The sequence below is a fragment of the Bactrocera tryoni genome, chromosome 4 (assembly GCF_016617805.1).
Source record: "Bactrocera tryoni isolate S06 chromosome 4, CSIRO_BtryS06_freeze2, whole genome shotgun sequence".
NCBI classification, from domain to species: domain Eukaryota; kingdom Metazoa; phylum Arthropoda; class Insecta; order Diptera; family Tephritidae; genus Bactrocera; species Bactrocera tryoni.
The window spans coordinates 2,963,949-2,981,767 of record NC_052502.1 but is presented as its reverse complement, the minus strand read 5'-3'; the positions used below and the strand labels follow the sequence as shown (position 1 = coordinate 2,981,767).

At 32.9% G+C, this 17,819-nt stretch overlaps 2 protein-coding genes and 1 pseudogene across 2 annotated transcripts; 1 reads left to right on the top strand and 2 right to left on the bottom strand.

Moving 5' to 3' along the window:
- Positions 1 to 2,253: 2,253 nt before the first annotated feature.
- Positions 2,254 to 3,534, top strand: LOC120775996 (annotated as a pseudogene).
- Positions 3,535 to 3,537: 3 nt separating this feature from the next.
- On the bottom strand, positions 3,538 to 12,108 carry LOC120775994 (glutathione hydrolase 1 proenzyme). Its single transcript, XM_040106426.1, has 7 exons — positions 11,937 to 12,108; positions 6,964 to 7,116; positions 6,688 to 6,902; positions 5,827 to 6,220; positions 4,743 to 5,180; positions 4,436 to 4,676; positions 3,538 to 4,072 (listed from the first exon to the last, which is right to left on the bottom strand). The coding sequence occupies exons 1-7, from the start codon at positions 11,939 to 11,941 to the stop codon at positions 3,785 to 3,787; spliced, it is 1,734 nt and encodes a 577-aa protein (XP_039962360.1). The 5' UTR covers positions 11,942 to 12,108; the 3' UTR covers positions 3,538 to 3,784.
- Positions 12,109 to 12,590: 482 nt separating this feature from the next.
- Positions 12,591 to 16,845, bottom strand: LOC120775998 (scoloptoxin SSD14). Its single transcript, XM_040106431.1, has 7 exons — positions 16,733 to 16,845; positions 16,323 to 16,484; positions 16,048 to 16,259; positions 15,557 to 15,953; positions 15,085 to 15,504; positions 13,476 to 13,716; positions 12,591 to 13,422 (listed from the first exon to the last, which is right to left on the bottom strand). The coding sequence occupies exons 1-7, from the start codon at positions 16,828 to 16,830 to the stop codon at positions 13,144 to 13,146; spliced, it is 1,809 nt and encodes a 602-aa protein (XP_039962365.1). The 5' UTR covers positions 16,831 to 16,845; the 3' UTR covers positions 12,591 to 13,143.
- Positions 16,846 to 17,819: the final 974 nt, after the last annotated feature.

The window sequence follows — 17,819 nt, the reverse complement described above, 5'->3', positions numbered from 1 at the left end:
TATTTACTTTGTCATCTTCAAAGTAATTCCCATCAGATGTAATACACTTATGCCAACTATATTTGCAGCTTTCGAAACACTTTTCATAAGCACTTTTTGGGATGGCCTTCAGCTCCTTAAGCGTATTTTGTTTTATCTCTTCGATCGACTGAAAACGGCTTCCATGGAGCGGCAGTTTCAGTTTGTGGAATAAGAAAACATCACACGGAGCCAAATCTGGTGAATCCGGTGGTTGATCGGTGGTATTCATTGCGTTTTTGGCTTTAAATTCAGTCACAATAGTACACTTGAAAAAAAAAAAACAGCTTTATCGGAACGAGTCAAACCTGAACGCGTTTCATACCTATAATATCCACACAAATCATTCGAATGGGCTCGCAAGAGATTTCGGGCTTTGTTGCATTTTTCTAACATTTGCCTGACGATTTTCAAGCACCATATCCTTCACTTTTTTAATATTTTTATCAGTTAAAGAGGTCAAAGATCGTCCAGAACGAAGGTCTCGTAGGCTTGTGTTTTCTAACATTTACAACCATTCCGCACACGAAATTTGGTTAGAAATACAAAATTTTAGACAAATTCTTTGTTTGAAATTTTTATCCGTTGTAAAAATCGCAACGCACTACTGAGGTGTATCGACTGCTGCTTCAGCTGCTGTAAACAAAGTGGCATAGTAATTAAGAACAGTCTTACCAACTCAAGCAAAATACATTTTTTTGAAATATCAATAACCCGGGGAATTTAAATGCAATTTGCGGGTGCTTTTTTGTCACAATGTAGTGAACATTTCATTATTGAAATTTTCACAGGCAATGTTGTACATATACTCTCCAATAATATGATAATAAAAAGAAGTTAATACAAAAAATTGTAAGGTATTTTTAATTAGTCAAAAGACAGGATGAAAATACAACCGCGAAATTTTTGTGAAAACTTGTTTGCCAAATCGACCAACGCCACCTCAAGGACCATCTCCAAGGAACATTTTCCGCCCAATTTATAACCATAGAGTATTTCGGTCTAGAATGTTTGTATGTATATTATGTTAATAAAATAGAAAATTAATTTGGAATAATCTGAACTTCAAATTTAATTTAAGCTACATATGTATGTACTTATGTATGATATGAACATAGCCCCTAAGACTGCTGTATTTTTTCTCCATGCTCTCTATATAATAACAATATACAGTTGATCTTCTTTTTACACGTTTTTTTTTTTGTACGGTTTTTTTACACGGGTTTTTCATTTTAGTTATATACTATTTTTGCAATAAAATTAAAATTTTGAATCTATTCGAATATATGTATAAAGATTCATTATTCAAGCAAATACAACTCTCAATTTTACGTACTTAAAAATACACTGCTGTTATTGGATGTCAAAGTAAAGAATTGATAAAAAATGGTAGACAAAGAAATGTCATAAGAAAATACAGTGACATGGCTTCCAAGCGAACAAAATTAAATTTAAAGGAAAAAAATAAAATTTTAGATGAATTAAAAGCGGGGGAAAAGATTGCAACAATCTCAAAGCGTCCCAATATACATGAAGCAACTATTCGTACCATAAGGAAAAATGAAACAACGATAAGAAAAGTGGTTTCAGCCGCCAGTGCAGGGTGCTTTTTACGTGGGTTTTATGTTCGCGATGTTGCAGTTTTGAAAGCAGAACGTGCCCTTTTATGTTGGATTGAAGACCATGCAGTAAAGAGGATGCCTATTGATACAAGATCTATAAAAGCAAAGATGCAACAATTTTATGTAACAATTAAAAATGAAGAGCCTTCTACTTCAATAAATAGCGAGCGATCCCATTTTAATACCAGTAATGGCTGGTTACGAAACTTCCTGAAAAGAAATTCACTACACAATGTAAAAGTTACAGGAGAAGGAGCCTCAGCTGATGAACATGCGGCAAGAGCATTTCCTAAAGAGTTCTTGGAAGCAATAACGTTGGGAGGTTATGAGGCTCACCAAGTATTCAATGCGGATGAGACGGCACTCTTTTGGAAAAAAATGCCTAGTCGGACTTATTTGGCAAAGCAAGAAAAGTCTGTGAAAGGTTTTAGTAGCAGAGGAGCGCATCACGTTGATGTTGTGTAGTAGCAATGCATCAGGAGACAAAATGCTGAAACCTCTTCTTGTTAACAAAAATCTTAACCGTAGGGCCTTAAAAGGTCAATTTGAATGTTTTGTTTTAAACACTGATATGTATTTTAATTCGCTAATTCGTTCCTCAGGTATCGGACAAAACCAAGCTTCCGGTCCATTGGATGGCTTCACTTTTCAAGGACTGGTTCTTACAACATTTTGTACGTGAAGTCCGAGAGTATCTCCGTTCAAAACAACTTGATTTCAAAGTTTTACTAGTCATAAACAACGCTCCTGGTCATCTAGACATTTCTCATAAAAACGTGAAGATAATGTTTCTACTTCCTAATGCGACGTCACTAATACAACCACCAGATCAGGGCAATATTGCTACTTTTAAACGTTATTATGTGAAGCATTCTTTTCAACACATAAAAGAAATTGAAACAAATAATGAAATGAATGTAATATCTGCGTGCAAAGCGTTCGATATAAAAAACTGCATAGACTGCATTAGTTTCTCCGTAAGAGAAATTAAGAAAACCACTTTAAATAGGTGCTGGAAAAACCTGTGGGCGGATGTAGCGGTAATGCATACTGAGAATGAGACATTATCTGAATATGCCGAAATTTTCCAAGTTTCCCACACGATCGGAGGAGAAGGAGTCCACGATATAACTATTGAAGATATCAATGAACTTTTCGAAAATGTTGTTATTTCCGATGATGAGATTTTGCAAAATTTTGCAGAAAACGATTGTAATGACAACAAAGAGAATGAGGAGGACAGGGAAGAACATTCCGTCGCTGCTGGTCTTAGTGCATCTTTGATCCCAAATGGTTAAACATAGCGATGGAATTAGAAAATCATTTCCTCAATTTGGACCCAAACACGGAACGGTCTGCAAGATTCCAGCGCCAATTAAATGAAGCAGTAGAATGCTACAGTGAGCTGTATGAAGAAGTAAAAGCAAAGAAGACGCAGCGATTAATGACTGATTTTTTCAAATCTTAAACGTATTTTATATTTTATCCATTTTGTTAACATTCCCAGAATACTGTTTGTTTGTTCCTTTTAAAAGTAATACATATGTAAATAATACCATGAAAATCTACAATGTTTTAATTCTGTAAGTTCTCACTATAGATAGATTCACATATAAAATGAGATCTTTTTTACACGTTTGCCTTTTTTGCACGATTTATTTCGTAAATTGGCCCTTATAGAGTTTTATATTAAAATCTGTCTTTTTTGCACGGGTAATTTACTGTCCCAGTTAACCGTGCAAAAAGGAGATCAACTGTATAGCAATAACGATGTAATATACATATACATATATGTATGGTATATTGCAAATTAAGAGTATCAATATGTTATTTGCAAATTACAAATAATTGCTAGCATAGGCATTAATGTACTATGTGTAATATTAAAACAAAAACCTTTTATTTGACCGAATAAGTTTACCAATTTTAATTTTATTTCTTATTTGGTTAAATAGTTGAAACTACAGTAGTTAATACTTCGCCATTCAATACCTAACGTAAGTAAAATTATATTAATATCACAATTATTGCATGAACAAACTTTTTAAAGAAACTTATATAACAGACGTTTGCCAGTTTGTATGAGTTTCGATCCATTAGCACATTGACTTTTAAGTAATTACTCCGCGCATTGATAATCATTTTTAATGTACCATTTTATTTTTAATCGACACCGTGGATGTGCTTCCAACTCGTCGTCGATCAAAAAATGGTTCTGGAATGCCGTCACGTACACCGATTGCAGTCACAGCAGCAAATCCTCCATCTGATGACACATTTATAATGTGACCAACTTTACTGAGATATGCATATACTGATTGTGATACTTCAGGCTCAATTTCTACTTGCATTGGAGCTAATTGATGATGCAGTCTTCCTCCATTTACAGCTTCGTTTAATGACTGATTTAAAATAAGATATTTGATGATTGCCTACAAATAAATACGAATAATTGCTTTAAACTCTATTCAAATTATTTAAACAATAGGTCTTATTGATTTCCTCATCATTGTAAAATCGGTGGCATTAAAAGCGCATTGCCGAAGGAGCTTAAAGTTACTCCAAAAATCAAGTTTAAGAATTGTTTCACTGATTTGAAGAAACGCTAGCATAAGTGCATAATATCGAATTAGCACGATTTTGAAGATTAACGTATACGAATGAATAAATGTTTGTTTTCAAAAAACGAAAAAAACCGTACATATGTATATAAACATTCGTGTATGAACAAAATGAGAAACAAATGCACACATTCTTTTACGGTACATGTAGCATGTAAAATATATTATAAATACCGTCGCAACTGAAGTGGTAATTTTGCTACCGCCAGCCGCTCCAACCAGCATTCGTACATTGCCATCTTGATCAAGTATAATTGCCGGGCACATGGAAGACATGGGCATTTTTCCGGGATGTATATAATTGGCAGGAGAGGCCGGTATTCCAAAACCATTGACTATACCCGGCGTGGAAAAGTCGTCCATTTCATCGTTAAGAATAATACCAGTGCGACGTGATCGAACCTTAGCACCAAAACTACATTGGTAACAAGCAAATTAATAATTTTTATCAATTATTGGATTCCATAAAGTTTTTACTCACTAATTGTTTATTGTACTGGTAACAGTTACAGCATCCCCATTCGCAGCTAATACAGCCATATTTGCAGTTCCGTGATCTTCTACGTAGGTGAAGTTTGCACCATAATATTCGTAATTACTAAATGTCTTATTATCAAAAATTAATGTTCGTATATGATCTGCAAACTCTTGGCTAATTAAATTAGAAAATGTTTCTTCAATTGTCTGCTTTAGGTCGGGTTCATTTTCCATATCACCCAAATTTGTGCGTTGACCATAGGCATGCTTGAATGTTTCAACCACGCGTTGCCAGTAAATTTCTTCATTATCGGTATGTGAATTAGTCAAAACATTTAGCATAAATGCAAGTACAGCGCCACTAGATGGAAGAGGTGTGGTGTACAGGGTATATCCACTTGTTACATTTGCTATAATGTGGTTAGTGTCCTCCCAACGTACTCTAATTAAAGATACACAATAAATTTAACTTTAATTTAATAAAACAGATATGTTGCTATATATCGGGTGATTTTTTAAGAGCTTGATAACTTTTTTTAAAAAAAAAACGCATAAAATTTGCAAAATCTCATCGGTTCTTTATTTGAAACGTTAGATTGGTTCATGACATTTACTTTTTGAAGATAATTTCATTTAAATGTTGACTCATGTGGTTTCAACAAGATGGCGGATGGCCATTTTGAGGGAAAACTTCGGAGAACAATTCATCTCAAGAAATGGACCCGTAAGTTGGCCACCAAGATCATGCGATTTAACGCCTTTAGACTATTTTTTGTGGGGCTACGTCAAGTCTAAAGTCTACAGAAATAAGCCAGCAACTATTCCAGCTTTGGAAGACAACATTTCCGAAGAAATTCGGGCTATTCCGGCCGAAATGCTCGAAAAAGTTGCCCAAAATTGGACTTTCCGAATGGACCACCTAAGACGCAGCCGCGGTCAACATTTAAATGAAATTATCTTCAAAAAGTAAATGTCATGAACCAATCTAACGTTTCAAATAAAGAACCGATGAGATTTTGCAAATTTTATGCGTTTTTTTTTTAAAAAAAGTTATCAAGCTCTTAAAAAATCACCCGATAGAAACATACTTGTAATTTTTCAAATCATCTTCGGTAATAATTCCACCTAGCTCTTGAATATCTTCTATGAACAATTTGCCGACTTCTCCACCATCGTAAAGCTCCCCGGCACCATTTTCAGCAATTTTTCCTAGTGTAATACCCAATTGAGTTCGTTTCATATAATCTCCTTCCACAAACGGTGTACCATCCTCCTTCAGAAAAATTTCCGACAATGAAGGTTCATTGCGAATTTCGGTCAGCTTAGATTGAATTGCCGCAGCAAGGTATTTAGAAACCCAATGACCTTCTTTACATAATTTTATGGTCGGTTGAAATAGCACTTTCCATGGAAGGCGACCGTATTTTTTGTGCATTTCCCAATATCCAAGTATCTCCCCAGGTACAGCACCAGCACGAGCACCTTTGTATAAAAAATATTTCCTTTCAACGATTAGAAGAAACTTTCGCAAGATTTTGTTCTACCCTAGATGTTGTATTTTTACTCACTTATCTGTTGGTAAGTATTCAGCCCTACCACGCAATCCATCATAGCAAAGCTACGAATACGAATGTTTGCATAATTTGCTTTCACTGAATGCATGTGCATTCGAAACTTTTGTTATCAGAATTAATTTTGAATTTAGACATTTCGAAATAAGCTGGGTGAACAAAAAATTTAAGTTCAGATAAGTAAAACTGAAATTGTTTATATTCAAATTGAATTTACGAACAAAATATGGATCCGTTAACTGCAACTCTACGAATTTTGAACTTACATTCGGAATGGTTCGAATTGTATGATGGCAATTTCGTAGCTTATGGTATATCCCACAAATCCCGAATAAATCAAGACATCTACCCCAATAATATCTGTTAACTTTTACTAACCTTGTATATTTTGTTCCCCAACAAACATGTCTTTTTGAGATTGAGAAGGAGCCATCTCTCGTGCTACCAAAGTCTCTATTTTACGGGTGGACTTGGTATATATTGTAGCGAAGAAACCCCCGCCGATCCCCATACTGTGTGGTAGAATGATACCCTCACAAATGAGCGTTGCAATTGCTGCATCCACAGCAGATCCACCATCATTCAACATTTGACTACAATGAAATTTATGGCCTTTGTAAAAAATGTCAGTAAAATATTATGATGTATACATACCTGCCTATATCGGCACAACCTTTTCCATTGGAAACTACCGCGGCAACAATATGTTTTTCACTTTTTAAACCGAATACTAATCCAAGGATCACGCCAACTACAACCAATGCGCCTATCACAGCCCATATAAAGAATTTCTTATTAAAAACTATTCTGCAAAGTTAAAAGAAACTACATTATTACCATATACTCTCGCAACATGTTGCTTCAGATTATAATTGTATAGTTCACCTAACAGTTGATTTTAACCTCTAAAAGTTATATAGGATAGTTATAGAGCTATATATGTATACACTATATATGGTATCTTCTTCTTTGCTGGCGTAGACATCGCTTACGAGGTTATAGTCGAGTTAACAACGTTTCTTCTTTTCGCGATGTGGCGCCAATTGAAGATTCCAAGCGAAGCCGGGTCTTCCCGCGTCGGTACTACGTCGAATACTTTCAGGAGTGTTGCTGGAGTGTTTTCGTCCATTCGGACGATATGATTTAGCGAGCGTAACCGCTGTCTTTTAATTCGCTGAACTATATCAATGACGTCGTATATCTCATGCATCTCATCGTTCCGTCGAAGCCAATATTCGCCGTGGCCAACGCGCAGAGGGCCATAAATCTTCCCCAGAACCTTACTCTCGAAAACTCGTAACGCCGACTTATCAGATGTTGTCATTGTTCATGCCTCTGCACCATTTAGGAGGACGGGAATAATCAGTGACTTATAGAATTTGGTTTTTGTTCGTTTTATTTTTATTTTGCCCTCGTTCTCTACCAGACCCATTTGCTTCGTTTCCTTATCCATTCTGGACAAAGCAGAACTAACGGCGCCACGGTCAATGATATCAATATCAACAGCGTACGCCAGCAACAATACACTCTTATAGAAGATTGTACTTGCTCGATTAAGCTCTGCAGCTTGAATTAATTTCACCAGCAGTAGATTGAAGACGTTGCACGATAGGGAGTCGCATTGTCTGAAACCTCGTTTTGTGTGGAACGGCTCGGAGAGGTTGTTCCCGATCCTGACGGAGCTTTTGGTTGTGTTGATATCATCTACATATATGTATATGTGCATACATACATATATCTAATATACATATGTACATTTTAATATAAATTGAGGTGACGCGAACAAAAATATAGCAATAAAATTAAGTCTAAGTTTGTGTTCTTCAATATAAGGCAAGAATACATATGTATACCAAATTTGACTGTACACAACTACTTTCACAACTAGAACTAAACCCACGGCTCCGCTAGTATGGAATTTAGGACTGGCATCTTATCTCTATTACGTTATTCTCAATGATATCATGCACTCATCTCAAATTATGATTGAACTTTTCCTATTATTATTACCTATTGTGATATTACAAATGCCTTGCCGATTCCACAAGGTGTGTCCAAAAAACGACCTCGTTCATTTACAACAATCAGTATAATGCACATTTGTATGTGTGTGAACAAAAATTACTACTGATTTTAATTTTTTTTGAGTAAAAAAATATTGAAATGATTCTTACATGAGTATTAAACATATACTTATGATTTTTGAAATATATTTTTTTATATTATGAATTGTTTTGACATTTAACATATATATGTAAAACATTAAAAAGTGGTCTACGTTCTAAGCTACATCCCCACCAATTTTCAGCCAAATCCCTTCACCCGTTCTTGAATTCTTAAATCATTTAACTAACACGACTTTCATTAATAGGTATGTGTACATACATATTATATATGTATGCATTTATAGCTGTGGTTCGGACGTTATGCGGGCACTTAACGTAATAGTGTTTCATTAGTATATAGTATGTACATACATATAAGATTTCTCCGCTCACCACTCGACTATTTCCTAATGCTTACATACTTTTTTAAATTTGTGCTATCTTTCGATTGGAATGTCAGAATCGAATAATTCAATAAATTATATAAAGATATTGAACCAGGCTTGAAAATGAGGTAGTTAGTTTTGATAAGCATTAATACAAAGGTACAAATAAAGAGTTTTTACAGAGGCGATATTTTAGTTATTATTTTTTTAATAAGAGAACAACTATTGTGATGAAACTATAACAGTTTCACATACATACATATACTGTCGCGACATTTTAATAGATAACTATGTACATATCTATTCTGCGAAGTCGTAGTACATTATTTTGTTCTATAATCAGTACTATTCGCAGAGCACGCTTTGTGAGGAATTTTCTTTTACACCTTTGGTTACGTTATTGGAGTTTCGGTAACAATACTAAACAACCTCAAATCATATTCGACATTACAAACGGATTCTCGGGTAAAATTTGAAGCAATAATTAAGCCCACATTCTGAATAAACAAATTAACAGATATAAAAATGCACTAAATGAGGTATTGAAATGTATAGTACGTTACTTTATTACGGCCACAAGAAGATAATAATTTCGCATATATGTATGGACACATATGTGTACACATGTACATATGTATATACGAATTATTCTACATTTTATGACACCAATTTGCTCTAATATTAAGGAATTTATGATTCCTGATTAAGAACTTCATAATCAAATGTCGGTGAGCAGATGCACGTTTTAAGATAAGCCCAATTAAATAAATATCTTCTAATGTGGCTCATTAGCAGTGATAACTTATATTTACTTATATAAGGTAATAAAAATGTTTTATAGAGGTGGTTGTCATTATCTCATTAGAATTTTGATATACAATTTGAAATATAATCAAAAGTCATTATGACGCACGACTTTTCCCCATATTTACAATATAAGATTTCGTTATTAACTTTGGTAATAACCGGTTAATAGTAATTTTGAGCATTTCAAATTAAAGTTATCAAGCCGCCAAAAGAAACACTGCTTTGGTTTAACTTAGTTTTTACTAAAATAGCTGACTTCACGTTGCTAATAGTTGTTGATAAGTTAAGACTCAGTTATACAACATAGCAATTTGAAATAATTACTACTTAATTTCCTAGTTTAACACATTTACCTTGAATAGGTGTTTCATAAACAACAACAACATAGTCGAAACATATTTCACACAGCAGACAAATATTGACCCACGTCTTTCTGAATAATTTCAAAATCTGAATAGAAAATAAGGATGTCTATATCCACATGCATATTCCATCGTACATAAGTACATACATATATACATTTAGATAACATTTCACCTTTGAAGCATCTCCATTAGTATTCATTTTAGTAATGTTTGGACTTAGTTTGATAGTCATTAGCAATAAATGAAACTGCGGTGGAACTTGTTTAATAAGGTAATGAAGGAGATGTTATCATAAAAACTGATTGTTTAATAAGGTAATGTAGGAGATGTTATCGTAAAAACTGAACGACATCAGTAAAAATCACTCGAAGTTAATGAAGCAATTAATTATAATAAGCAAAAATATTGCAAAGGAAAGAAAAGTAAATGTGTAATTTCTATACTCCAAATACTTATTCTTTATTTTTATTTGTTTACTACCCTGAATTTGCCGTTTTATGCTTATAAACGAAGCAAGAGGAATTGCCAAAGAGCCATATTTTAATTATTACATTGAAATAATGTGAAATCAAAAATTCGCTCAAAGAAGACTAACATATGCAATTAATATATACAATTGATACGTAGTCGAGAATACGGTTCTTTTCGACAATAATCCATGCCCAATTTCGTAAAAATGTCTCCTTAAATAAAAAATTTGCCGCACAAGCATCCGATCGTTCAGTATTTATGACAGCTATTAAGCTATTATGGTCTGATTTCGGCCGTTCCGACAAATGAGCATTTTCTTGGGGCCAAACGGACATAGCTACATAGATCGACTAAGCTCGTCATGCTGGTATATGTATATTGTTCGTAGCAAACTTACTATACTCTGTTCAGGGTATAAAAATAATTCGAATATGACTAGCGCATGATACTTACAGTCGTCACCTTTCGGTATATATCTAGCCCCCATCGTGAGTATTCCTATCAAGCTAGTAAACTTACAAAACTATTCCGTAATTTGGACTGAAAAACAAAACGTACTTGACATTCATACGCAAAAATAAGCTTAATTTGAGATCAAGCGTGGCAGTTTTATCTGTACGATTTACAGATTCACTTATCATTAATCAAAACAATAACCATAACAATAGTGGCACATCTTAAAAACATGTTGAAGACACATGTGCAGCGTTACATACGAATGGATCAATAAGAACTCAAGTGTTTTACTTTAAAACATGCCCGTATTTAAAATTGTAGTTGTTTTGCTTTGCCAGGTAATATCAAATCAAGTCTTATACATAACATCAACTATACATATTTACATATCTGCTTTGAGTATTTAAATTCAGTAACTGCATTTATATTTTAGTTGAAATGCAATACAGTGGAACTCCTAATCATCGTCACCCCGTGACAAAAAATAGTGTTTAAAAGGTAAGGAGCTGCAATTCAGAACGGTATTTCTATGTATATAGAAATAATAAAAGCGAGCCAATGTCAGCCAGGAATGAATGAATGATAATTAAATCATTAGTTTCCGTTGAGCAACCGCGAATCAGAAGGCACCGGCGAAAGACAATTTCTTTGCTGTGATCATTTTACAACTACGTATTATTCTTAAAAAAACTGTTTCAAAACACCAAAAATTAATGAGAATTTATAAAGCAGAAACTATAAATTGTACACTAATTTCTAAGTGTTCTTAATTTATTTATCTCTGATACGAAATATCATACATTATACATATTGTTAAAATAGTGTCCGCCTCCGGTTATTGGAACGTACTCATGTCCGGTTATAGGAATTCCTTTGTATAAAAATAATAATGAAAACGTTGTGTTCATGAAATTTGTCCAGTTATGGGAGATGTCCGTAATGGAGAATTTCACTGTACTTCGCGCACAAACTTATTTACTACATGTGACGGTCATCGTAATACTGGTGTTATAAATATCGAGATCTCATTTGCTCACCTCATGATTATCGCTGTGCTAACTTTTAAAATATGGAATTAAATACTTTTAATAACTTTTTTTAACCAAATTGTCAAGTTTGTTTTATTTAACTAAAACTTTTGTTGTTAATGTGTATATGGAATTTCGTTGTCCATATGCAAGGTAAACAAAATTTACGAACTGCAACGCGGGTTGAGTTCGACTGAACGATCAAAGCTCTACTGAATAAGCTTGACGATTGTTGTCACAAAATTTGTGAAAAGCACTTGTCATCAGAAACTTATACTTGATATCGCAGTGTAAATACATATAAAATGAACGTAGAGACATATCGAAACGTGTATGCATACATATTTATGTACTTATATACAAATATTATGTACAATGGAACGTTTTATAAAAACAACTGGATGCATCTCTCAATAATATAAGAATTGATTTTATTAGATGATGAGGGTAACTCTACAACAAATAAGTCACATACTACGTTACGTGAAATTAACTATTATATACATATATATATATGTATATACAAACTTGTTTTTACTTAAAACTTTGATTAATGGTTTTCATTTGCAAGGATAAAAATTACATTCATGTGTTGACAAAGCTTTATATTAAAAAGTGTTGTCTAATAGTTTAACATTCATCATTCGAAGAAATTGCGATTGGGATAGGTATAATCATATTTGGTATTTTATTAAATTTCATTACTATATTTTGCTTCGTATCCACGATATTTTTATTAAAAGCAACCACATTGAAATGAAATTAAATATATCTATATTATATAAACTCACCTGAAGGCGTTAATTTAATTTATAAAGTAGATCCGGAAAAGGTCAATCACAGAATTGAAAATCATTATATATATAATATCTCCGGCTATAACCGTGCAAGCGGTGTTTGTATCCGGTCAGAAAAATCATTATTACAATCTTTCTAATAAAATTCCAAAATTATTTACATATTTGTCATGAAATTAAGTTTACAAGTATCAATAAAAATGTTTGCCGGAATATCGAAATATTTATATTATATACAATAAAAAAGTTGATTCAGAATTCAGTTTAGAAGGCTACTCTAAAAGGAATTGAATAGTAATAGAAATCTGCAATAGTACTGATTTGCTGAGATCAAGCCACGTGTAATATCTAGTTTTACGTTCTATAAAAATTAGTTGAAAGTTATTTAATATCCTGTTCAGACGGTGATTTTTTATACACTAAACATCCGGAGATATAATTTTCCAGCTGCCTAGACGACGGCGATCGCATGCGGCTTGAGGCATCTCTGTTTTTAGGCCAATTGCAGTTAGTGCTGAATATGCTTTATCTCCACCCAAATAATTAATATCGTGACCCACTTTTAACAAATAATTGTTCACATGTTCTGGTACCTCTGGTTCTACGTCTACTTGCATAGGTGCCAGCTGATGATGTACACGTCCAGCGTCAAGTGATTCTTGTAATGTATGATTTAGCATCAAATACCGGATTATAACCTATAAAAAAGTGCACATAGATATGTATTTTTTTATCAATAAACTCTTCATACTTGAGCAACAGAGGTAGTGATTCGCGATCCCCCCGCACCTCCTACCATTAACTTAACATTTCCATTATGATCAAGCACTATGCTGGGGCATGTTGAACTTAAAGGACGCTTGCCAGGTTTTATGTAATTGGAAGGTGAAGATGGTATACCATAAGCATTTATAACGCCTGGAGTCGAAAAATCATCCATTTCGTCATTGAGTATAATTCCAGTTTGACGGGATCGAACTTTGGAACCAAAACTTTTCCAATGGAATAGTGTTTGAAATTAATATTAAAATATTATTGAAATTGTCTTTTAATATATAGTAAATTTTCTTCAACATTTTTATCTAATCTCAAGATTGTTCAAAAAAGTACAATATATCCCTGCAATGTTACGTTAAATATACATATGAATGAGTATCATAAATAATTAAGCAATCTTCGACAGATCTATGTATGTATGTATATCTATATAAAAATTACGTGTTACGGTTTCTCCGGGGTTAACTCCTAAACTACTGAAAAATTTTAGTAAAATTTAGCACACTATGTTCAATTTGATTCAACTTAAAAGATAGGATAGTTTATATCTTAAATATGTTAACATTACAATAATTCATTAATAAATAAAAAAAATATATGAATTTGAATTTATGGTAAAATGACAATGATAAATTCTCTATATTTTCAATAAAAATTATTTAAATGAATAATTCTCAAAATTAAACCTCAAGTACGATCGCTTGGATTCTTATACCGGCAAAATTGTTTTCAGCTTTATTCGGAAATAGTATTTTAACTGTATTGAATAGTTTATTCCAACGTTCATAGAATGCAAGGTTACGACAGCCTTGACGTCATTGAACCAACATGGTCATACTTACAGTAGAACTAGTGTGAAAAAAAAAATTAAAATCTAATTTCAAAATACATTAGATATCTAAAAATCAAAAGTTTAATTTTGTCTCCGCATTGTAGATACCTAGCTTCTTCCATTTGGATATAATTTTTTATATTAAAATAGTTTGCCCATTTATAGTTTTAAATAATACTTATGTTCCGATGCATCACCGCCATTATTTGTATTATTCGTGTTCTCTGAGCACTCAACCATATCAGTTTTTTTTTTTAAATTTATATCCCACCAAGTGTTCTACACAGTCAAATTCGAGATACCATAAATTCCTAATCAACCATTACTTTGTATTGCACATAAATTAGTCTTAAACCCAAGTTTGTATGGTACCTTACCCAATTTGAAGTGACTGTCTTCTTCGAAATCATCCACTTTGAAATTTTTAGCTAATTCTTTATGTTCATGGCAAAGATAAATCTTCATTTTTAGGAGAGCTAAAGACATAGACATACATACATACATATGTACATATTTAAACCTAATAACATATGGACATATGTATGTATGAATAAGCAAATACGAAGCAAAGTAAATAATTTAGCTTTCAGGCAGTATTGCATCAATTCGCATCTAACTAGTACCATATAGATCTTTTCAGGTGCCCAGAAAGAACAATTACGTGAGCTTAAAAACTGAGCCAAACGATGCATAAATTCCGATAAAACATTTACATTTTTTTTGAATAAGTTAAACAAAATCATTTACTTACTGGCTGTTTACTGTACTTGTTACTGCGATAGCGTCTCCATTTGGTGCTAATATAGCAATGTTGGCTGTTCCCCTATCCTCCTCATTTGTAAAATTAGCACCGTAGTGAGCGAAATCAGTGTATGTGCGATCGTCCAAGATAAGCTCTCGAGACTTTGCAGCAAAACTTGGGTCAAGCATGTTTTCATAAGTTTCAGAAACATGCGGTTCAAAATGAATATCGCCAAGTAGGGTTCGATGTCCATATGCATGCTTGAAAGTTTCAATCATTCGATGCCAAAATACCGATTCATTTTTTGTGTACATCGGCTCCATTACATTTAGTATAAAAGCCAGCACAACACCACTAGTTGGCAATGGGGTGGTATGTAATGTATAACCATGCTTAAATTGCACCTTAACTGTATCTTCCCAACGTACTCTGAAAAGTACATTGCATAAAATAGTGTTTATTCATTTGATGGAGTACTTACTCATAATTTCGTAAATCTGACTCTGTAACAATTCCACCCATTTCTTGTATATCCTGAACCAGTTTTTTGCCAACTCTTCCACCATTATAAATAACCCCTGGTCCTTCTTCTGCCACTATTTTCAAAGTTTCACCTAATTTTGGGCGATACATTATTTCCCCTTCTTTGTACAGCTCATCAGTATTTGGATTAATAAAAATTTCGACCATTGAGGGTTCACTACGTATGCGATCGCAATATAGTTTTAATATATCCGCCAAATACTTTGAAACTTTAATTCCCTTAAAGCATAGCTCAATTGTAGGTTCGAATAAAACCTTCCAAGGCAATTTCCCATATTTTGCATGCAAACACCAATATCCATATATTTCACTGGGTATAGCAACAGCAAGAGCGCCTTCGTACATCGACGATTACAATTTGTAATAGGTGTACCATATTTATATGATTGTAATTATATTTAAAATTCTATTACATTCTCATTATATTACCTGTAATTTTCTTATTAATAAACATTTTCTCAGCAGAAGCAGCAGGCGCGGTTTCACGTGCTATTAGTGTTTCAATTTTTCCTGTTTCCTTGCAGTAAATTGTAGCCACAAACCCACCGCCAACTCCCATGCTATGAGGCAGCATCACACCCTCACATAGTAATGTAGCAATCGCCGCATCCACTGCCGAGCCACCTTTGCTTAATATCTTTCTAATTGTTTGTATCAAATAAAGATATCAATTGTAAACTATTGTAATTCAATTTTCTAATTACCCTCCAACCTCGGCGCAGCCATCACCGTTTGAAACAATTACACCATAACCAAGTTTTAATGTCCCATTGTGTTTACTTCTTAATCCAAGAGCCAAACCCAATGAAATGCCAATAATGGCTAGTATTAATATTACCCAAATATTGGCGTATTTTTTGCAGCAGCTATACAGAACAATTTTTTTTATTATTTTCTAATTCAAATGAAATTTTGTGTTTTTTTCCAAATTTGGAACTACCAAAATATATGGTTTATGTGGGATGATATAAAAAGTTCAGATATGCGTTCATTTTTCATTCAAATTCAATTCACCAAATGAAGTTGTCAAAAATGAAACAACACTATTAAATTACTACATACATATGTATATATGTAGAGACGTATTGTGTATTTATTAAAACATATTAAAAACCTCGTATTGGCTTTATTCACCAACAGCGGAGATTTCATTTGAGTGGCTTGTATATTTCTCCATGGCGTCCTTGATTTATAATTATCGTTATTCCTCATATCGTCGGCTTAGAGAGTAAACCAGGTAAATTCTGCTAAATTTTCTCGCGTTTGACATTTGAGTATGATTCGAGAAAATTGTTGCTGCCCGCATTGTGTGCAATACAAAAGTATTTGATAATTGTATGTATATAAAAATTTAAATTTTACGTACTCCAACGAATTGTTTGAATGAAGATATTCAAGCTGCTGGACAATAAGGTAAACTAAGTATATACTATGCAGTAGAGTGGCGCGAAAGCAAATACTTATTTACTTGAACTGAATATTCTACAATTATTATCACTGTCATAAGTCTGGAAAAAAACTAAAAATGTTGACAATCTACAATATTGCTTTAATTTACTCTCTTAATTGAAAATATATATTACAATTACAGTAAATGTTTACTATTTACTTTTTGAATTTTTATAAAAAAAATTATAAGAATTATTAGTTAACAAGTTAATAGAATCTAAATATATTTGTATACTGGCATTATCGAAATACGAACACCCGCTGTAATTAACTTTCTTGACGCATTTTAAAAGGAAATGGTTCAACAAATTTCTCTGTTTTTTCATAAAATTTAAAATGAGAAATTTAGGAAAATGCAAGCAATACTTACCAAATACATATTTACATATTTGTATATGTTCTACAAAACAGATAAGATGTCTACTTTCTTTCAATGCTGCTAATTAAAAGACATTTGATCCCAATTTTAGAATTTTTATTACTTATGTATGTATGTAATTATTTTGTACATATATTTTACCTTTTTTCAGGTAAATGCAAAATGATACACAGTACGCAAAATGAAACATAGTACGAACAATACCAATTTGAATTAAACGATTTTGTACGAATATGTAGTTGAAGTGATGAACAAAACTATAGAAGCAATATTACATAATTATATGTATACCTTATTTAATTTAAAAATATCTCATCAAGCATCTTTATAAATCGGTTTTTAAAAAGAATGGATTGTATAATACAAACATGTG